Below are 18,739 nucleotides of genomic sequence, written 5' to 3'. Positions count from 1 at the left end.
TGGGGAGCTCCTTTTTCAAGCAACCTTCTATAGAGAGGGTGGGGATTCCCAGGTGGTTCAGTGGCAAAGAATCCACCTGCCAATGGAGGAGCCCCAGAAGATGTGGGTTCAATCCCTGGGTTGGGAAGATGCCCTGGAGGAGGGCATGGCAACCCACTAGTATTCTTGCCTGGAAAATCCCACGGACAGAGGAGCCTGGCAGGCTGCGGTCCATGGGGTCACAAAGAGCCAGACACAACTGAGCAGCTGAGCACTCACGCACACACATACAAGATTGCTGGCTTCCTAAGAGTTTCCCTTCTTCCCTGTATCCTCAGCTTTGCCTACCACAATGGCATTCTCTTGTCCAAGCTTCCTAAGCCTAAGCTCAGAATGTCAAGGCACTGGGCAGTGTCCACATCCCAAAGTCATGAGTGGACATTCCCCCCACCCAAGGAGCACATTTCCTGGGTCATCAGCCCTGTTACTTTTGGAGGACCCTCTCAGATTAGCAGCTGTCGTCCTTCAAGTTCTCTGATCTGTATCCGTACCATCTCTGTTCTTCCTCTTTGCCTTGGTCTTTCTGTTTTCCTGACTCTGGGTGCCTTCTTTCCTGTCCCTTCTGTGTTCTCTGTCACTAGTGTATCCACTGGAGACAAGGGTTGGGCCTGGGTGCACGGGGGTGGGTAGTGGCCAGACTAGGGGCCCGGGACGTGAGCGCAACTTTCCAAGCTTGTCTTCCAGGCCCCTGTGGTTGGGGAGCTCCAGAGAGGGAGAGATGAGTCAGCGGGCCGCAGAGCAGGGGGGGGGGGTCTGGGTGGGGGTGGGGATGCCGGGGTTCCCCAGGGCCAGGGAGTTTACCGGGACCATGTGGGTCTCTGACTTCTGGTGGATATGGAGGATAAAGGATCAGCAAGTCACCAAAGTTACCCGCGAGTTTCCTACACTAGTAGGAATTGCAGGCAATAATTTGTAGGACTGGCAGAGCCTGCCACATCACCCTTATGTCCAGATTCTTACATGAAGAAGAGTTCCTAAGTCCCCTAGATTTCTAGAGCTGCAAGGTTGTGATGATAGATCTGTGTGTGTACATATATGTGATATTTGCCACATATGTAAAAACGTGTATTGAGAGTCTGTGTGAGTCTCTGTAGGTGACTGTGGGTCTATAGGCATGTATAGGTGCTAGTGTGTGCATTTTTGTGATTGGAAGTTAGGGTCAGTGTCGTGGTGTGAGCATCATCTGTACAATGTATGTATATATATCAGTGTGTGTCAGTGAGGATGCCTGCAGGCTGTATGCATGTTCATAATTCATCACGTGTGCAACAGCATATCTGAAAGTGATACAGACTCATTAAGTCTGTATCAGAAAACGTGTTCATCTGTATCTCAGGACTTTGTTCCCTATTTGCTGGTGACTCTCTCTAGAGTAGCCAAACCCATGACAACAACAAAGGAAGAGTTAGGAGTCCCTTTGGATTGGGGCTCTCAGAGGAAGCCCAGGGTGGGCAGAAAGTAGTGGGGTGGGAGGCAGCACTTCCCTGAGAAGGGAGATATAAGTCTCCCACTGTCCCAAGGGTTCGCTCTCCCCACCCCCACCGACCTTTCCAAAAAAGAGCTAAAGAAAACTGAGGCAGGTTCCAGATTCATGTCAACCCCCCTCTAACCTAGAAATCCCACCCTGCTTCTTCTAGGGAAGGGAGGCAGGGAGGGAAGGGAGCGTCCCTGTGGTTCAGCTCGATCCTGGGGTTGAAAGATCAGAAAGGCACCATCCCACCCCTTCCTTCAGGGGCGTCCATCTCTGGAGCTTAGTGTCTGGGTGGCCATGGGCGGAGGCTGAGGGGCCCCCAGGGTGGTGGGGGGTGGTGGATAGAAACCAGATGCCTAGGGGGTTTATACTGGAAGGACCAGAGCCGCAGCCTCTACCCGCCCCTGCCACATGGCGCCTCTGCCTGGGCTGCCCCACCCCCTGGGAGGCCGGGCTGAGGGAGGCCTGAGAGAGTGGAGGCAGGTCCTTGGTCAGGGCTCCCAGTTGCTGACCCCAGCCCCTGGGGGAGCTGGGAAGGGCGTGTGTGTCTGGGCCCAGGAATAGCAGGGTCTGGACTGCAGGACTATCTTAAACAGGGTGTGGAAGAAGTCAGAGCCCAGGGTCCTGAGGGAGGGAGCTGGGAGCTTCAGGCAGCCCCTCTGCCCTGGTTTCAGCACAGACGTTTGGGAGGGGGCTCTGTGTCCAGGCACTGTCCTACTAGGGTTGACATGTCAGGGGCCCTGGCTCACATCTTCCGGGGATCCTGCTCCTTGCCCTTCCCTAGCACTCCTGCTCCCCCCCTCCCCTGTAGGATTAGGGATCCAGATCCCTAAAGGAAGTGGAGACTGCTGGCCATACCTGTCTCCCCTTACCCTCCTCAACCCCACACCTCCTCTCCTCCTGCCTCCGTTTCCTTTTCCGTTGCCTCCTTTCCTCCCCAGTCTAGTTGGAGCCCCAACCCCTTACTCACCTACCATCTCTTCTCTGGAGTCTAGACTTTGCTCCTCTGCCTCAGTTGCCTGCCTGGTCTAAAAGTGGGATGGCTTTCTGCTGGTGATGCAGTAACTTGCCCAAAGCTTCCCCTTTTCCTCACCAACTTCTGAGCTGGGTTTGGGGAGGGGGGCCCAGAAATCCATCTGGCACCTCAAGCTCAGAAACACCCCCCCACCAGGGGGAGACTTCGAGGTCATGGGACACCCCACCACGGGCACTTCCTCTTGGGCAGACGGGTGGGGTGGCCCGTGTAATCATCGGACACAATTATGGACTATTTATACTTCATCCCCGCCCCCCACCTGCCTGGCCGCTTTAACCCTCTGCCTCCGCTGGACCTGGCCAGGCCTCCTGCAGTTCTCCCTGTCCTGTTCTTCTGAAGCCATTGTCTCCTCATCTTTGTTTCTCTGGGCCTATTTCTTTTCCTTTTTTCTGCTGTGTGTGTGTGTGTGTTTTAAGCCACATGCTAGTCTTGTGTTTTCCTCTCTTCTCTCCCTATTATTTCGCTAGTTTCTCTTCTGATCTTATTGGATTGTTTCATTTGCTCTGTATGCCTCTCAGTCTTTCTGTGTTTCTTCTTTTGCTTCTTTTCCTTTGTCTGCCAGTCACCTTGCTTCCCTAACCCTCTCCTCAAAAGTTGAGTCTACAGGGTTCTGTAAGAGAAGTCAAATCCTGGGGCTGGAAACCCTAACTCCCCCACCATCCGTCCCTGAACATTGACCCTGCCTGCTGGTTAAACTGCAGGTAACTCTCCCAGGACTTCCAGCTGCTCCTGCCCCCTCCTCAACTTTGCCTTGAGAAGCTGAGCTGGGAGAGTATGAGGAGCCTCGAGGTGGGCACCCAGAAAGAGCAAGTGAGGGGACTGACTGGGGAATAAGGAGAGCGGGGAAGGACCAGGCTCCATTCCTCTGATGGGCAGGGCTGGCCCGGGGAGAGGGGTGTGTTGGGGAATAACTTGCAAAACAACCTCGGCTGGCTGGGCCCCTCAGTGGGAGAATGCTGGTTCTTCCACTTGGCTCCCCAGTCCTCTCTCTCCTATAAACTTACCTCAGGGTCCAGGTTTCAATTCATAGACTTTTTTGCATTCCCCTCTTCCAACTGGGTGACTTTCTTTTCTTCCCCATTTTGATGAGAAGTCAAAGTTTGGAAGTCCTGCCTAAGCTCTAACTTCAATTCTTCCTGCTGCAGGGGGAATGGATGCACGACAGTGAGAAAGGGAACCAGACCCACTCCCAGGAGAGCATGAGCGCTCATGAGAACGATCCATCAGAGGTTTGAGACTGGATGTGTGTGTGGCCAAGAAGGGCCTAGGGCTGGTAACTGGCAAGAAATGATGGCATCTGGGGTCTGTATTAGGGGGAAAGGAAGTTGATCCAAAGAGGCCAGGCTCGGGCATGGATGTGACCCAGTGACTTCCTACCCCCTACCCTCACTCCTGCCTGCCTTAAATTTCCTCAGATATGCAAGATCTAGCTTTTGCCCCACAAAGGGAGGTAGGCCTAGGTGTCACTTCTCAAGACTGAAACTGAGGTACTCGGAGGAAGACTGGGGAGCCCCAAGCTTGTGCCAAGCCCTCCCCACCCTGTCCCTCCCTCCAGGCCTTGCTCTGGAACCTACCTCCGTGACCCTCAAATGCTTGGGCAGCAGAAAGCCTCAACCCCAGAGCACACGCTCCCTCCTGACTTTCACAACACACAGTCCACACGGCTCTCCTGCTCTCGAGGTGGGTGACTGGGGAAGCAGGCATCTCTGTGGTCAGGTCGGATGTGTGTGTGGGGCGTGTGTGCCTCCAGCCGTGTCACTGTGATCATCTGTGTGTGAGTTTGTCTCTGTTCACTCATGACAGTGGCCGTGCCCCGGTGGGAGGCTGCGCGCGTGGACGTGCACATGTATCGTCCTGTGTTTGTCCATGAGTGTGTATGTCAGTGTGTTCCAGTCTCTCTGTGTGAGTGTCGTCCCCAATCCCCCATCCCCCCCCTGGATCTCTAATTAGTGGTTTGGGGTTTGTTCCTTTTCCCTCCTGTTCCTTCCCTCAGCGGCAGCAGCGGCGGCGGCAGGAGCAGCAGCAACAGCAGCAGCAGGAGCAGCAGCCGCCGCCGCCACCCGCGGACCCGCAGCCAGGACTCCGGAGTCAGAGTAGGATTCTAGGATCAGAGCCTGAGTGGGAACAGGAGTGCAGCTGGCCTAGGAGAGGAGCGGAGCCCTCCTCGGACCCTCAGGCGACCCCTTGCCAGCACTCCCAGTGCCAGACCTCCAGAGAGCAGAGACTCAAGACACCCAGCCCCTTATCCCCCAGGTACAGGACACTCGGGGGCTCTGTCTGGGAGGGGTTCCCACAGCCGCCTATGGGATGGCTGGGGGTAGGGTGTGGGGCACCTGGGCCCACCCTGCATCCGCCCAGACCCTCAGCGCCCCCCGGCATGCCCTGACAACTTGCCCTGTCCCTACCCCCTCCTGCTTCCCTGGGAGCCCCGTTTCTCCTCTCCCGCCCAGATCCCTTCTTTGGGGGAGCTCAGCAAATGGAGCAGGAAATTTGGACCCTCTGCCTCCCTCTCTCGCCCTGCTCATTGGATCCGGAGCCTTCTCCGCTGGGAAAGCTGTAATTAGAGGGTGGATCCCTACAGACAGAGAGCAGCCCCCCCCACCCCCACCCCCTAGTCCCTTCTAACTTTAGATCTCTTCTCTCCCATTCTCCCATTCTCCCTCCCTCTCCCTCTCCCTCTCTCCGGCTCAGCTCTCTCCATCTGCCTGGCTCCCTGGGACCCGTTCCCCAGCCTCAGGATGGCGTCCTCCCTGCTTGAGGTAACTGCCCCCTCCTTCCCCCAGGACACCAGCCTCGATCTTAATGGTCCTAATCCCTGTCCACTCCCACCTTCTAACTCACACAGACAGTTACTCTGGTGCTTGTCACTTCCAGGGGTCAGAGGAGGGGTGGGGGGCAGGAGAAAGGGGAGGAGAGAGAGCAGGGCAAGGGGTCACAGAGCAGTCAGATCAGGACTGAGGGGATTAGGTTAGAAGAAGGCATGGACCCCTGAGGTCCGCCAAGCACACCAACTCTGAGGAGTGGAAGAGGGATTGAGGGATCGAGAAAGGAAGGGGAGGGGAGTGAAGAGAGAGGAGTGGGAGACAGATAAACTGGTAGGGGACAGGGGGAGAGAAATAGGCCAGAGGGCTGGCTGAGTGGGCACTGGGCAACAGTGAGTACATGGTTCTTTGGGGGTCCTGGCTCTCCGGACTCACCCTAAGCAGTGTCTTGTCTGGTTTGTAGGTGGGGAGGGGGCTGGGCTTCTGGGCTGGTAGCAGAGGAGGTGGGCAATGAGAGAAGGGAGAGGGCAGTCCATGTATGTGGGGGGGCTGACCAGAGGAACTGGGCCCAGGTCTGAGAGGCAACCAAGGAGGAGGGCCAGGGTCTGAGGCCGCCTGCCCGGCTCACAAATATTTAGCTTTCAGCCAAAGACAAACTCAGCTCTATTTTGGGAGTGGGAGGCTCCAGGGCGGACCGGGCCACTTCCCCTCCAGGCTGGGACCCCAGCATCCCTTGCCTCTGGCACTGAGAATGGAGGGAACCAGGGTACCACGGGGGTCAGGGCTTGGGGGCTTGAGAAACTGCTGACTCTGCCAGGGCTTCTGAGGGACTCATGGCACATCACAGTTGGAAAGGCGGACTCACAGTCACTCAGAGGCTGTCTGAATGTCCCGAGTTCTCCTTGCTTCTGGATCTCTGACTCTGTGTCTCTGTTACCACTTCTGCTTTCTGGCTCCCTCCATAGGAATTTGGGACCAGAGAGCCCTTCCCAAAGATCAACTCCCATCAGTGGCCTTGACCTTCTGTATTCTTGGGCCCCTCTGAAGGCCCCATGTCTGCTCCCAGTACACTAGCTCATGTCCAGGCTGACTCATTCAGCCCTACAGGAGAGGTGTGTGTGAGATGGACCAGGTGTCTCTTAACACCTGTGTTCACTGGCCTGCATGTGAGTGTCAGAATGTAGAGCAGCACACCTGCACGTGTGGCTGGCTTTGTGGGAGCACAGGTGTGTGTGCAGGCTGGGTCACCCAAGTATCTGTTAGTCCAAGTGGGGAATGGTGTGTGTAAGGCTGGTGGATAGGGAACCTGTGACTGAGTTTGAGGGAATGGCATGTGAGGCAGTGGGGTGGACACCATGACCTAGCTGGGGGTCCTCAGGGTCTTTGTCTACCCTCTGCTGCAAGGAGGCAGATTGCTCACCCCACCATCTCCCCAAGAGACTCTTGATTGAGCCATCATTGAAATGCTGTGCTTGGTCTTGAGGAAGCTGGAGGACTAAGGTGCATGGAAATCCTGGGTCCACCCAAGGCAGGGGCCGTGTCAATGGGCGTGGGCTTCATGCCAGAGTTGCCAGCGTGGCACTGGTGCTGGCGGGAGTGGCTGGGCCAGAGGTCTGCTGGAAAGACATGGGATTGGGGTAGCATTTGGCAAGAGGAGCGTGTCCTGGAAACTGGACTTTCTTATCCCTCATTCCCTGTAAGCTGGAGATGCCCCTAATACCAAGGCTTCCAGCCTCTGTCTCTTTCCTCTATTTTGAGGGGCACCTGGGCCCTCAAGCTTCTTCTTATACCCCCATCAGGAAGTCCTCTTGAACAGTGGGAAGAACTTGGGGGTTCAGAGAGGGAAGCTTGACAGGAGGCTCACCTGGGCTGAGTGAGATGCAGAGGATCAGGGAGGAGGGAGAAATGGGGATGGGGGCTAATGGGGACGGAGACTTGGGAGCTGGAAGAACTAAACAATTTGGGAGGAGGGTGAAAGTGGAGAACTGGAAACTGGGACCTCAGGTGGCCAGTCAGCACTCAGATGTCCAAGTGAGCCTTCCAGTGAGAGGTCAGGGGAAAGAGGGCGGGACAGCTCCTTATCTTGTTCCTTCTCCAGAGATTCCCCCTTCAGTACTTAAAAGCCTGTTTTGGTGTGGTTGGCATTGTTTTCAATGGATGTGGGTGGAAGCAGGAGGAAAAACAACTCGAAGGTGGGCTCCAGCCCCCGGGTCCCCCATATGGGGACACAGACACACATATTTAGAATCCTTAACCAGGACCCTCTCTCTAGTTCTTAGGAGAGCCCAAGCAGCAGGACAAGGAAACTGAGGCTGAGATGAACCTTAGCCAAGTACCCAGCTCTTGGCCTCCAGAACCTTCTGAGCTGTCCGGTGCCCGGCTCCCCCTTCTCTGTCCCCCGGACCCTGGGGCCCTCTGTTCCCCAGGGCGGGGGTCTCCTGTTGGCCTGGGGCTGCTTGTCTTCTCTCACCCCTCCTTCCCGCCCCATGGCTGGGTGGGGTCCTTGGGCTTGGCTGAGGCCCCTGTGGCCACAGTGTGAGGGCCGGGCGGGGGGGACAGCGTCGGCGTTTTTAAAAATAAACCGACCGCAGGGAAACCAACGGAGCCGGGCCAGGCAGGCAGAGGGGGAGGGGGTGGTCAGGGGGAGAGGGAGGGAGGAGTGGCCTGGTCTGGGGGTTTTCTGGAGCCCAGCACCAGGGGGATTTTCTCTTAGGTAGGAAATCTGCCCCCCACCTCCCCCCTTTCTTCCTTCCCCCTCCTTTCTTTGCTCTGCTTTCCTGAGCCTTCCTTGCCCAGTCTCTTTCCATCACCTCTCTTTGTTTATTCTGCGTTCCTCTCTCTCCCTCCTTTTGTCGCTTTTTCCTTCTCTTCTCTTTTGCGTCCCTGCCCATTTCTGCCCCTGTGGGCCAGCTCCCACTGTTTTCACTCCCCCCCCCTCCCCACCACCAGGGGCTTTAAGGTCAGGTTCTCACCCTGCAGGCTCCTCTGCTCTGTGGGTCTATGGGTTCTGCTCTATGGTTCTATGGGTCTCTGCCCCTCTCCTTTGCACAATATATTTTGACCTTTCCTTTCTACTAGGATTTGCCTCCTGCCCCAGCAGCTGCCCTGCCTTACGCACCTCCGCTTGGGAGGTGAGAGGCTCCAGGGACACCCTGGCTGGGAAGGATGCAGGGCTTCTGCCATGGCCAGATTTGAGGATGCTTTTGATGGTTCAAATTTGGGAGTCCATGGTGTCATCAGGACCTCAGAAAGAGGTCACTGGGCAGGGGGAACAGCAGGTTTCCCTTTGGGAGCAGGGCAAGGCAGGCGATTGCACACACAGCCCTCACTGCAAGCCTTTAAACCTCAGATTTACCCCTAGGATTGGTGTCACAGGCGCAGACTATGTGCTCGGAGCTAGCAGGCTGGCCTGGGAACCCTGGATTTTGGGTTCTTTTTCAGTTTTACTGGGAAGGTACCAGGTACATTTTTGCTGTTGTCGTTGAGGGCCCCTGTCAAGGGACTATACAGGGTCAGCTTCTGACTTGTTTTTGGTGGGATTCTCAGTAATGGATGCCTATGCATGCCAGCCAGAGATCCAGGAGGGCACCATTTCCTTCTGGGATGTCCCAGAGCTGACTCAGGGAGGGGTACCGTGAGCTCCTGAGGGATGGTGATCTCAGGGGGCCTTGGCCTGGTAGCAACAGCACAATGGGCATTTGGTATTCCTAAAAGATCCCTGTGCCTTGCATCTACACGCATTTCCCTCATTCACTGTGCTGGAGGGGTCTCTATGTGTTAGGGGACACTGAGGCATGGAGGGAGGGGTGTGGCTGTGAGCCACTTTCATAGCCAATCCAATTCCCTGCCCTGGAGGGCTGTGAGGATTTCAGCTCTCCAAGCCCTCCCAAAGGGGTACCAGCTGGCTCCACAAAGCAGGAGGTGCCTAATGCCCGCTTGAAAGACATTCTTGCCTCAGCCACAGCCCTGGCTTGGCGGCAACCCTGTTCCCTCTCAATGTCCCAGTGTCTCCGCCGTCGCTTCCTCTTGCTCCCTGGCCCAGGGTCCCTGCCAAGAGAAAGAGATTCCTTACCAGGGACATGAGGACACTGCTTTAGGGTGACTAGGCCACTGCCTTAGTCAGGAGATGAAGTAGAGACAGGAAGTGAATAAGGGGTCAAGCTGGGAAAACCTGGAACGGGGGCAACTACGGTCCCCTAAGACTTTGGCTTTTCCCCACGCTGCTCTTTCAGCCTTGTCTTTCCTCTCCAAGTCTCCCACCATGGCCTCTGCTCCCAACCCACTTCCAGGGGTCAGGATCCCTAATACTCACTGCATCCGGGTGCTGCCTTGATCCCTGGCTCTTCTTTCTCATGGCTTTTTAAGAAGCATCTCCTGTTCCTCGGAGGCCCTTGCACATCCCCAGCATCACAGGGAGCTCTGCTTCCTGCCTGCTAGGTTGGGTGTTACCGTCCCTGTCTTGGTCCTCTGCTCTTTTTCCAGACTCTATCTGAGCTCTTCCCTGGGTCCCAGTCCTCACTGCCCATCCCTCTCCCCGACCTTACCTCTGAATCCCCATCCTCTTCACCACCTTTGTTCTTCTGTTCTCCAGGTCTCCAGGCTGTGCAGTCCTTCTGCACATCTCCTTTTCTCCACCTAACCAATGCTTCTCTCTCCCCACAGGAGGAAGCTCACTATGGCTCCAGCCCCCTGGCCATGCTGACAGCGGCGTGCAGTAAATTTGGAAGCTCCAGCCCTCTGCGGGACTCCACGACACTGGGCAAAGCAGGCACAAAGAAGCCATACTCTGTGACCAGTGACCTTTCGGCCTCCAAAACCATGGGGGATGCTTACCCAGCCCCCTTCTCCAGCACCAATGGGCTCCTCTCCCCCCCAGGCAGCCCTCCAGCGCCCACCTCGGGCTATGCCAATGACTACCCTCCCTTTTCCCACTCGTTCCCAGGGCCCACGGGCACCCAGGACCCTGGGCTCCTAGTGCCCAAGGGGCACAGCTCTTCTGACTGCCTGCCCAGCGTCTACACCTCTCTGGACATGGCACACCCCTATGGCTCCTGGTACAAGGCAGGCATCCATGCAGGCATCTCACCGGGCCCAGGCAATGCTCCTACCCCTTGGTGGGACATGCATCCTGGGGGCAACTGGCTCGGTGGTGGGCAGGGCCAGGGAGATGGGCTGCAAGGGACACTGCCTGCAGGCCCTGCTCAGCCTCCACTGAACCCTCAGCTGCCCACCTACCCGTCCGACTTTGCCCCCCTTAATCCAGCCCCCTATCCAGCTCCCCATCTCCTGCAGCCAGGGCCCCAGCATGTCTTGCCCCAGGATGTCTATAAACCCAAGGCGGTGGGCAACAGTGGGCAGCTGGAGGGGAGCGGTGGAGCCAAACCGCCCCGGGGTGCAGGCACAGGGGGCAGTGCTGGCTATGGGAGCAGTGGAGCAGGGCGTTCCTCCTGCGACTGCCCCAACTGCCAGGAGCTGGAGCGCCTGGGTGCTGCCGCAGCCGGGCTGCGAAAGAAGCCGATCCACAGTTGCCACATCCCGGGCTGTGGCAAGGTGTACGGCAAGGCCTCCCATCTGAAGGCCCACTTGCGCTGGCACACGGGCGAGAGGCCTTTCGTCTGCAACTGGCTCTTCTGCGGCAAGAGGTTCACCCGTTCGGACGAGCTGGAGCGCCACGTGCGCACTCACACCAGGGAGAAGAAGTTCACCTGCCTACTCTGCTCCAAGCGCTTTACCCGAAGCGACCACCTGAGCAAACATCAACGCACCCACGGCGAGCCAGGTCCGGGACCCCCACCCAGCGGCCCCAAGGAGCTGGGGGAGGGCCGCAGCACTGGCGAAGAGGAGGCCAGTCAGACGCCCAGACCTTCCGCCTCACCGGCACCCCCAGAAAAAGCCCCTGAAGGCAGCCCGGAGCAGAGCAACCTGCTGGAGATCTGAGCCGGGTGGAGGTCTCTGGCCCCGAGTCTGCCTTTCCAGCCTCTCCTGGCTCTGTGGACCACTGCTTGCCCCTCACCCCCTTTGCCCCATGCATGTTGCCCTTTGCAACTCTATCCATCTTCCCCTCTTCCCACCCATTCTGGGCCTGGGTATCACCCTGCATGCCTCCTCAGCTTACTTCCTCCCCTTGCCATGAGACCCGTCTGCAAACTCTCGTCTCAGGCCGTCACCTGGTGCCTGATCTCTGCACTCAGGGCTTCAGAAGCTCTTTCCTCGCTACTGCTCAGTTTCTCTCTCTGCTTTTACCAAACCTACTCACTTCCCCTCCATCTGGGCTCCCAACACTTCATTTCTCCATCTCACCAACTCCTTTATGTGCATCTTTTCTGCCTCCCAAGCTTATTTACCACTATTCCTTAGCTTTCAGGCTCCAATCTTCTCAACTTTATAGTCCACTGCCTTCTATGCTCCAGAGCGTTTTTTTTTTTTTACAAACACAGTCATGATGATGATAATGATAATTTATTGCCCCCTGGTGGCCTCTTCATTAGGGACCAGAGTTCAGGGGATTGGGGTAAGTGACCTGGCAGGGAGCAGGGTGCCAAGAGGGGGCAGACTGGTGGGGATCTGATCCCAAAGATGGGGTGACCCCAGGGTCAGGGAGGCTGCCCCCAGGCATGTATATTTAACCCCTATGTTCCAAGAGAAATGAATAGTAATAATAATAATTCTATTTATCTAAGTTATGATGACAGGTCAGGTAGAGTGAGCTGGGGAGGGAAGGGGGTCCATTTCTGCTATGGAAATTTTAGCCAAATGCATCTCTGTCTAGAAAAAGTGATAGTGGAGATCTTGTTAATAGAACTTCTATCATCAGGGTCTCAGTTAATGGTGTTTCTCTTAACGGAATCTCTGCTAATAGAGTGAATTAGCTAGATCTCTGTTAATGAGTTGATGGGGTATCTCACAACTAGGGGATCCCTAATATTTCCAGCCCTAGCCAGAAGCTGTGAAAACTCAAGCCCTATGGAGGGGAGAACTGGAATGTACTCCAGATTCCTTGACCCCAGAGCAGGTTCTTCCACTGCCCCTCCTGACACCATGACCCCATTAGGCTAATCCCTTGTTGCCACCTTTAACAGAGCTTGCAGCTGCCATCTTAGACATGCTCTTTGGGGAAGCCCATCTAACCCAAGGAGGACATTAGTTTGGAGGTGTCTCTCCTGGAGAAAAGGCGGGGAAGGCTTCCTCTGGGATCAGATCAATAAAATCGAATATTTATTGAGTGCCTACTCTGTGCAAGGCACTGTGATAGGCTGGTGCCCAGAAGTCATGAGAAAGAAGAATTTATAGACCTAGGAGGACAGAGGTCCCCAAGCTGCCTTGGGGTTGCATCCACAGGCCGGCAACCTGGGACTTCCGATGCTCCCAACTCCACCTCCAGTGACTTTTAAAGCCGCTTCGTGCCTTTGAATGCCTTTCCTGTGACTTTGGATCCTCCTTTTCTATTTCTTGCTCCCTCAAGGCCCCAAGTTAAAGGGTTAAAGCCGCCGGAGCTTGGGGAGAGGGTAATATTGTGGAAGGGAAGGGATCAAGCCCTCATGGAGTCTTTTTTTTTTTTTTAATTTAATAAATAAAAGTTTGATTTTAAATTTTGTCATGCTGAGAAAAGAGGAAGAAGAGGGGAAAAAGGCGAGCCACAGGATTTCTCCTTGGCAACCCGGGTAGTCACCAGGGGCATTGTGTCCTGCCTGTTTGCACGTTACGCCCAGGGTAGAATACTTCGGCTGTCCCGCCTTGCGGTGGAGGTGCTTTTAACGGCCCAGAGCTCTCTGCGGAGTTGGGAAGGCAAAGAGGTTTCTTCCCCGGCTCTTCCTCGGGCTCCGCACCCGCGGACCTGGCCCGGCATTAGCCGGGACGCGCGCCGGCCCCGTGCGGAGTACCGCGGGGCCAGAGGCCGGCGCGGTGCGGCTCCTGCGGGCGGACCCGCCTGGCACGTAACCCGCCCCCGGCCCGGGGCCTGCAATCAGTCGTGCCCGCCACGGAGTTAGAGGCGGAACAAAAGGCACTCTGTGGCGGCCAGCCCCCAGCCACAATAGGGCTTTGTGCGGCCCCGGCCCCCTAGGGCTCCCCCGCCAGGCAGAGGGGCTCACCCGCAGCTCCCCCGGCCTGGGCCCGACTGCGGGCGGCGCCCCAGTCCGCCGGTACCGCTCGGGGCCTCGGGAGAGGCCCGCAGCGCTGCAGCGGGGAGGGGTCGGCGGGTCCCAGGCGGCTATCCGGCCGAACTCGAGCTGCCGGCCCCCTTCCCACCCCGCCCCCGTCCAGGTGCGAAATCTCCTGCCCTCGGGCGGGGAGCGAAGCTTCAAAGGCGCTTTGAAGAGGATCGGAGTTCCGAGGACTCTCCCGCGGGCCGGGGGCCGCGGCGGAAGAGAGACTGAAAAGGGGCGGGGGACGCCCAGGCTCGCGGCGGCGGCCCGAAGTGGACCCCCGGGCTCGGCGCTACCCCGCTGGGCCGGTTCCTCGGGACCCCCCAGGGCCTGGCCTTCTCGCCTGCCGGTCTCCGCCTGTCCGGTGCCAGCTCCCGCCCGCCGCAGCCTCGCGGTCGTCCCCTCCCCGGCCCCTCGGCCCCTTTCATCTTCCCTAGACTCCGCTTGGGGTTTTGCTGGTTTCTGGGAGATAAAAACCGCCTCAAATAGTGGCGGCGCGCTGCCAGGACAAACAGGGCCGGGCGGGCCATGTGCGCCTGGTTACCGGCCCCGGGCCGGGGCGCCGGGCTTCGGCGGGCCAGGGGAAGGGGCGGCGGGACGAGGTCCAGGCACCCAGGCTCCCGTGATGCCTCCCGCCTCTCAAAGTAGGGGGCCCATTTTAGAAGTTTCGGGCAGCGGCAGGGGCGCTGCCTCGGTTTCCCGCCCAGGTCGTAGGGAGGGGCCGGGGTGGAGAGACCGCCTGCTGAGAGCTCTGCGCCCCCGGGACTGTGGGTCTCAGTCACTGTGACGCCGGGGCCACCGCGCCCCCTGGTGAAGTTAGTGGAGAGTGCGCTAGGCCCGGACTAGTCTCCCAAGACTCTGCAAATTGTGAAAAATCATTCAACAAACATTAAATAAGCTGTATGGGCTTCCGGTAAAGAATCCGCCTGTAATGCGAGAGACCTGGGTTCGACCCCTGGATTGGGAAGGTCCCCTCCAGTATTCTTGCCAGGAGAATCCCCGTGAACAGAGGAGCCTGGCGGGCTACAGTCTATGGGGTCACAAAGAGTCGGACACGACTGAGCAACTAAGCACACACATGGGAGATGGTGACTGTGTGTGAATACACAGAGCACCGTTTCCTTCTCTCCAGGTCACATTACTGGTAAGACGCAGGTACCTAACTGATAATTATAATGCAATCTGTTGGGGAAAATCAGGCTTCATTGAAGGTAGGGTGGAAGTTGCAGGCCCAGGCTGTAGTGAGTTTTGGGGGTTGGATGGTGCCAAGGTTAAGATACAATGAAACTGTTTGGGGGTGGGACTTCCCTGGTGGTCCAGTGGCTAAGAATCGCCTGCCAGTGCAGGGGACACGGGTTCCATCCCTGATGCAGGAAGATTCCACATGAGGTAGAGCAACTAAGCCCCATGTTGCCACAACTCTAGGCCAGTGCTCTAGAGCCTGTGTTCCCCACCAGTAGAAGCAATGGCAATGAGAGTCCCAAACACAAGGAAAGAGTAACTGCGACCGCCAGCAACTTGATAAAGCCCTCACACAGCAAGGAAGACCTGGTGCAGGCAAAAATAAATACATTAATTAAAAAAAAAGTTTGTGAGTGGCATCTCACTGCTCTCCACAGGTCTGTCAGTCACAGAATCCCACTTTTCCTTCAATCCTATATTGCTTTCCTGTCTCAGGAAGTGCTTTCTCAGCCAATTTCTCCAAACTACCCCGTTTGTATATTCTGCTCTTTTACGCCTTCTGTGACTTCCCAGAGAACAGTAAGCTAAGGGCCAGAGAGGGTACTCACGGTGTTGTCCATGCTGTATCACCTGGGGACTTTTTGGAGCTACAGCTTCAGAGCTCCATCCCAGAATTTGTATTTTAACAAGATTTTCAGATGAGTCCTATGTTTATTAACCTTCTGGAACCCCTGGTTTTCTAACTCGGGGTATAACGCTCGAGGGGAACTTTTCATGTAGAAAGAAGGGGCAGACACAGACAAAAATATTAAAGCAGAATGTCTCTCCATTGAGGCTGGTTGCTCTTGGGAGTGGGGACTATGCTTTATACAGTTCTGTGTGCCCAGAGCCTGATCCTTGGAATTGCTGAGCGTGTGTGTGTGTGTGTGTGTGTGTGTGTGTGTGTATGTACGCGTGCACGCATGCATGTTCGGTCGTGTTCAACTCTTCTCAACACCATTGGCTGTAGCCCGCCAGGCTCCCCTGTCCATGGAATTTTCTAGGCAAGAATACTGGAGTAGGGTGCCATTTTCTTTTTCAGGTGATCTTCGCCTCCCAGGGATAAAACTCTTGTTTCCTGCATCTCCTGCAGGGGGTTGTTTATCACTGTGCCACCTGGGAAGCCCTGGAATTGCTTATTAATATTTGTTAAATGAGTGAACCAATGTCCAGGGCCACCTAGTTTGTGGCCGAGTTAGAGCTGTTTATCTCCCGTATCTGCTTAGTGCTTTACAATTTATTAAATGGCTTTGTTTCCATTTTTATGTATGGGAAACAACCATGCGTTAGCACCCTCTGCAAATGAGGGAGATCAGATCAGATCAGTTGCTCAATAGTGTCCCACTCTTTGCGACCCCATGAATCGCAGCACGCCAGGCCTCCCTGTCCATCACCAACTCCTGGAGTTCACTCAGACTCACGTCCATCGTCCATCGAGTCAGTGATGCCATCCAGCCATCTCATCCTCTGGCGGCCCCTTCTCCTCCTGCCCCCAATCCCTCCCAGCATCAGAGTCTTTTCCAATGAGTCAACTCTTCGCATGAGGTGGCCAAAGTACTGGAGTTTCAGCTTTAGCATCATTCCTTCCAAAGAAATCCCAGGGCTGATTTCCTTCAGAATGGACTGGTCGGATCTCCTTGCAGTCCAAGGGACTCTCAAGAGTCTTCTCCAACACCACAGTTCAAAAGCATCAATTCTTCAGCGCTCAGCCTTCTTCACAGTCCAACTCTCACATCCATACATGACCACAGGAAAAACCATAGCCTTGACTAGACGAACCTTTGTCGGCAAAGTAATGTCTCTGCTTTTGAATGTGCTATCTAGGTTGGTCATAACTTTCCTTCCAAGGAGTAAGTGTCTTTTAATTTCATGGCTGCAGTCACCATCTGTAGTGATTTTGGAGCCCAGAAAAATAAAGTCTGACACTGTTTCCACTGTTTCCCCATCTATTTCCCATGAAGTGATGGGACCGGATGCCATGATCTTCGTTTTCTGAATGTTGAGCTTTAAGCCAACTTTTTCACTCTCCACTTTCACTTTCATCAAGAGGCTTTTGAGTTCCTCTTCACTTTCTGCCGTAAGGGTGGTGTCATCTGCATATCTGAGGTTATTGATATTTCTCCCGGCAATCTTGATTCCAGCTGTGTTTCTTCCAGTCCAGCGTTTCTCATGATGTACTCTGCATATAAGTTAAATAAACAGGGTGACAATATACAGCCTTGACGAACTCCTTTTCCTATTTGGAACCAGTCTGTTGTTCCATGTCCAGTTCTAACTGTTGCTTCCTGACCTGCATACAAATTTCTCAAGAGGCAGATCAGGTAGTCTGGTATTCCCATCTCTTTCAGAATTTTCCACAGTTTATTGTGATCCACACAGTCAAAGGCTTTGGCATAGTCAATAAAGCAGAAATAGATGTTTTTCTGGAACTCTCTTGCTTTTTCCATGACCAGCGGATGTTGGCAATTTGATCTCTGGTTCCTCTGCCTTTTCTAAACCCAGCTTGAACATCAGGAAGTTCACGGTTCACATATTGCTGAAGCCTGGCTTGGAGAATTTTGAGCATTACTTTACTAGCGTGTGAGATGAGTGCAATTGTGCGGTAGTTTGAGCATTCTTTGGCATTGCCTTTCTTTGGGATTGGAATGAAAACTGAGCTTTTCCAGTCCTGTGGCCACTGCTGAGTTTTCCAAAGTTGCTGGCATATTGAGTGCAACACTTTCACAGCATCATCTTTCAGGATTTGGAATAGCTCCACTGGAATTCCATCACCTCCACTAGCTTTGTTGGTAGTGATGCTTTCTAAGGCCCACTTGACTTCACATTCCAGGATGTCTGGCTCTAGGTCAGTGATCACACCATCGTGATTATCTGGGTCGTGAAGATCTTTTTTATACAGTTCTTCTGTGTATTCTTGCCATCTCTTCTTAATATCTTCTGCTTCTGTTAGGTCCATACCATTTCTGTCCTTTATCGAGCTCATCTTTGCATGAAATGTTCCTTTGGTATCTCTGATTTTCTTGAAGAGATCCCTAGTCTTTCCCATTCTGTTGTTTTCCTCTATTTCTTTACATTGATCGCTGAAGAAGGCTTTCTTATCTCTTCTCGCTATTCTTTGGAACTCTGCATTCAGATGTTTATATCTTTCCTTTGGGAACTGAGGCTCAAAGAGTTCAGTGATTTTCCAAAGTTACACAGCTGTAAGAAGAGGAGCCTGCAATCTGCATTAGACTCCAATTCTATTAATAACTCCATTGTTATGAATTAGAGTAAGATAAATATTGCTTAAAAATTGCAGCACAGTTGATATACAACATTGTATTAGTTTTAAGTGTACAATTTAGTGATTTGATACTTTTATAGATTATACTCCATACAGAGTTATTATAAAGTATTGACTACTTTCCCTGTGCTATATTGGCTACAGTGTTTCAAGTGTACAACACAGTGATTTGTTATTTCTTTAGATTATACTCCACACAAAATTATTATAAAATATTGGCTATATTCCTTGAGTATTGCTGTTGTTTAGTTGCTAAGTCGTGTCCTGACTCTTTGCGACCCCACGGACTGTAGCCCTCCAGGCTCCTCTGTCCATGGGATTTCCCAGGCAAGAATACTGGAATGGGTTGCCATTTCCCTCTCAAGGGGATCTTCCCTGACCAAGGACTGAACCACAGGTTCTTGCTTCTCCTGCTTGGCAGTCGGATTCTTCACCTGGGGAAGCCCCGTGTTGACATTACATCCTTGTAATTTATTTTTTACTTTGTAGCTTGTACCTCTTAATCCCCTTCACCTATTTTTGCCCCTCTCCTCTCCATCTCACTTTTATTCTGAAGGCAGAATTCCCGGTTTTGGTATTTTTAAGGTCCGATCTCCCTCGTGCCTCACTTTCCTTTTGGTAGTATAACAGTACCCATCTCATGGAGTTCTAAAGATTAGTCAAGCACTTATCATAGTAAGTGCTCAGGAAATATTAGCTTCCCAACTGTTCCCACTTTTCCTTCCAGGAAGCCTAACCCTGTGGCCTTTAGGTTCTGGCGGGCGCAGTACTCTCCCTCCCAAG

General features: G+C 54.4%; 1 protein-coding gene across 1 annotated transcript; it reads left to right on the top strand.

Moving 5' to 3' along the window:
* Positions 1 to 9,899: 9,899 nt before the first annotated feature.
* Positions 9,900 to 12,845, top strand: SP7 (Sp7 transcription factor). The gene has a single exon (XM_006046646.3). The coding sequence runs from the start codon at positions 10,004 to 10,006 to the stop codon at positions 11,243 to 11,245; it is 1,242 nt and encodes a 413-aa protein (XP_006046708.2). The 5' UTR covers positions 9,900 to 10,003; the 3' UTR covers positions 11,246 to 12,845.
* The last annotated feature ends 5,894 nt before the right edge of the window (positions 12,846 to 18,739 follow it).

Source organism: Bubalus bubalis, chromosome 4 (assembly GCF_019923935.1).
Source record: "Bubalus bubalis isolate 160015118507 breed Murrah chromosome 4, NDDB_SH_1, whole genome shotgun sequence".
NCBI classification, from domain to species: Eukaryota; Metazoa; Chordata; class Mammalia; order Artiodactyla; family Bovidae; genus Bubalus; species Bubalus bubalis.
Note: the sequence above shows the minus strand (reverse complement) of the source record. Positions and strands in the feature narration are given on the sequence as shown.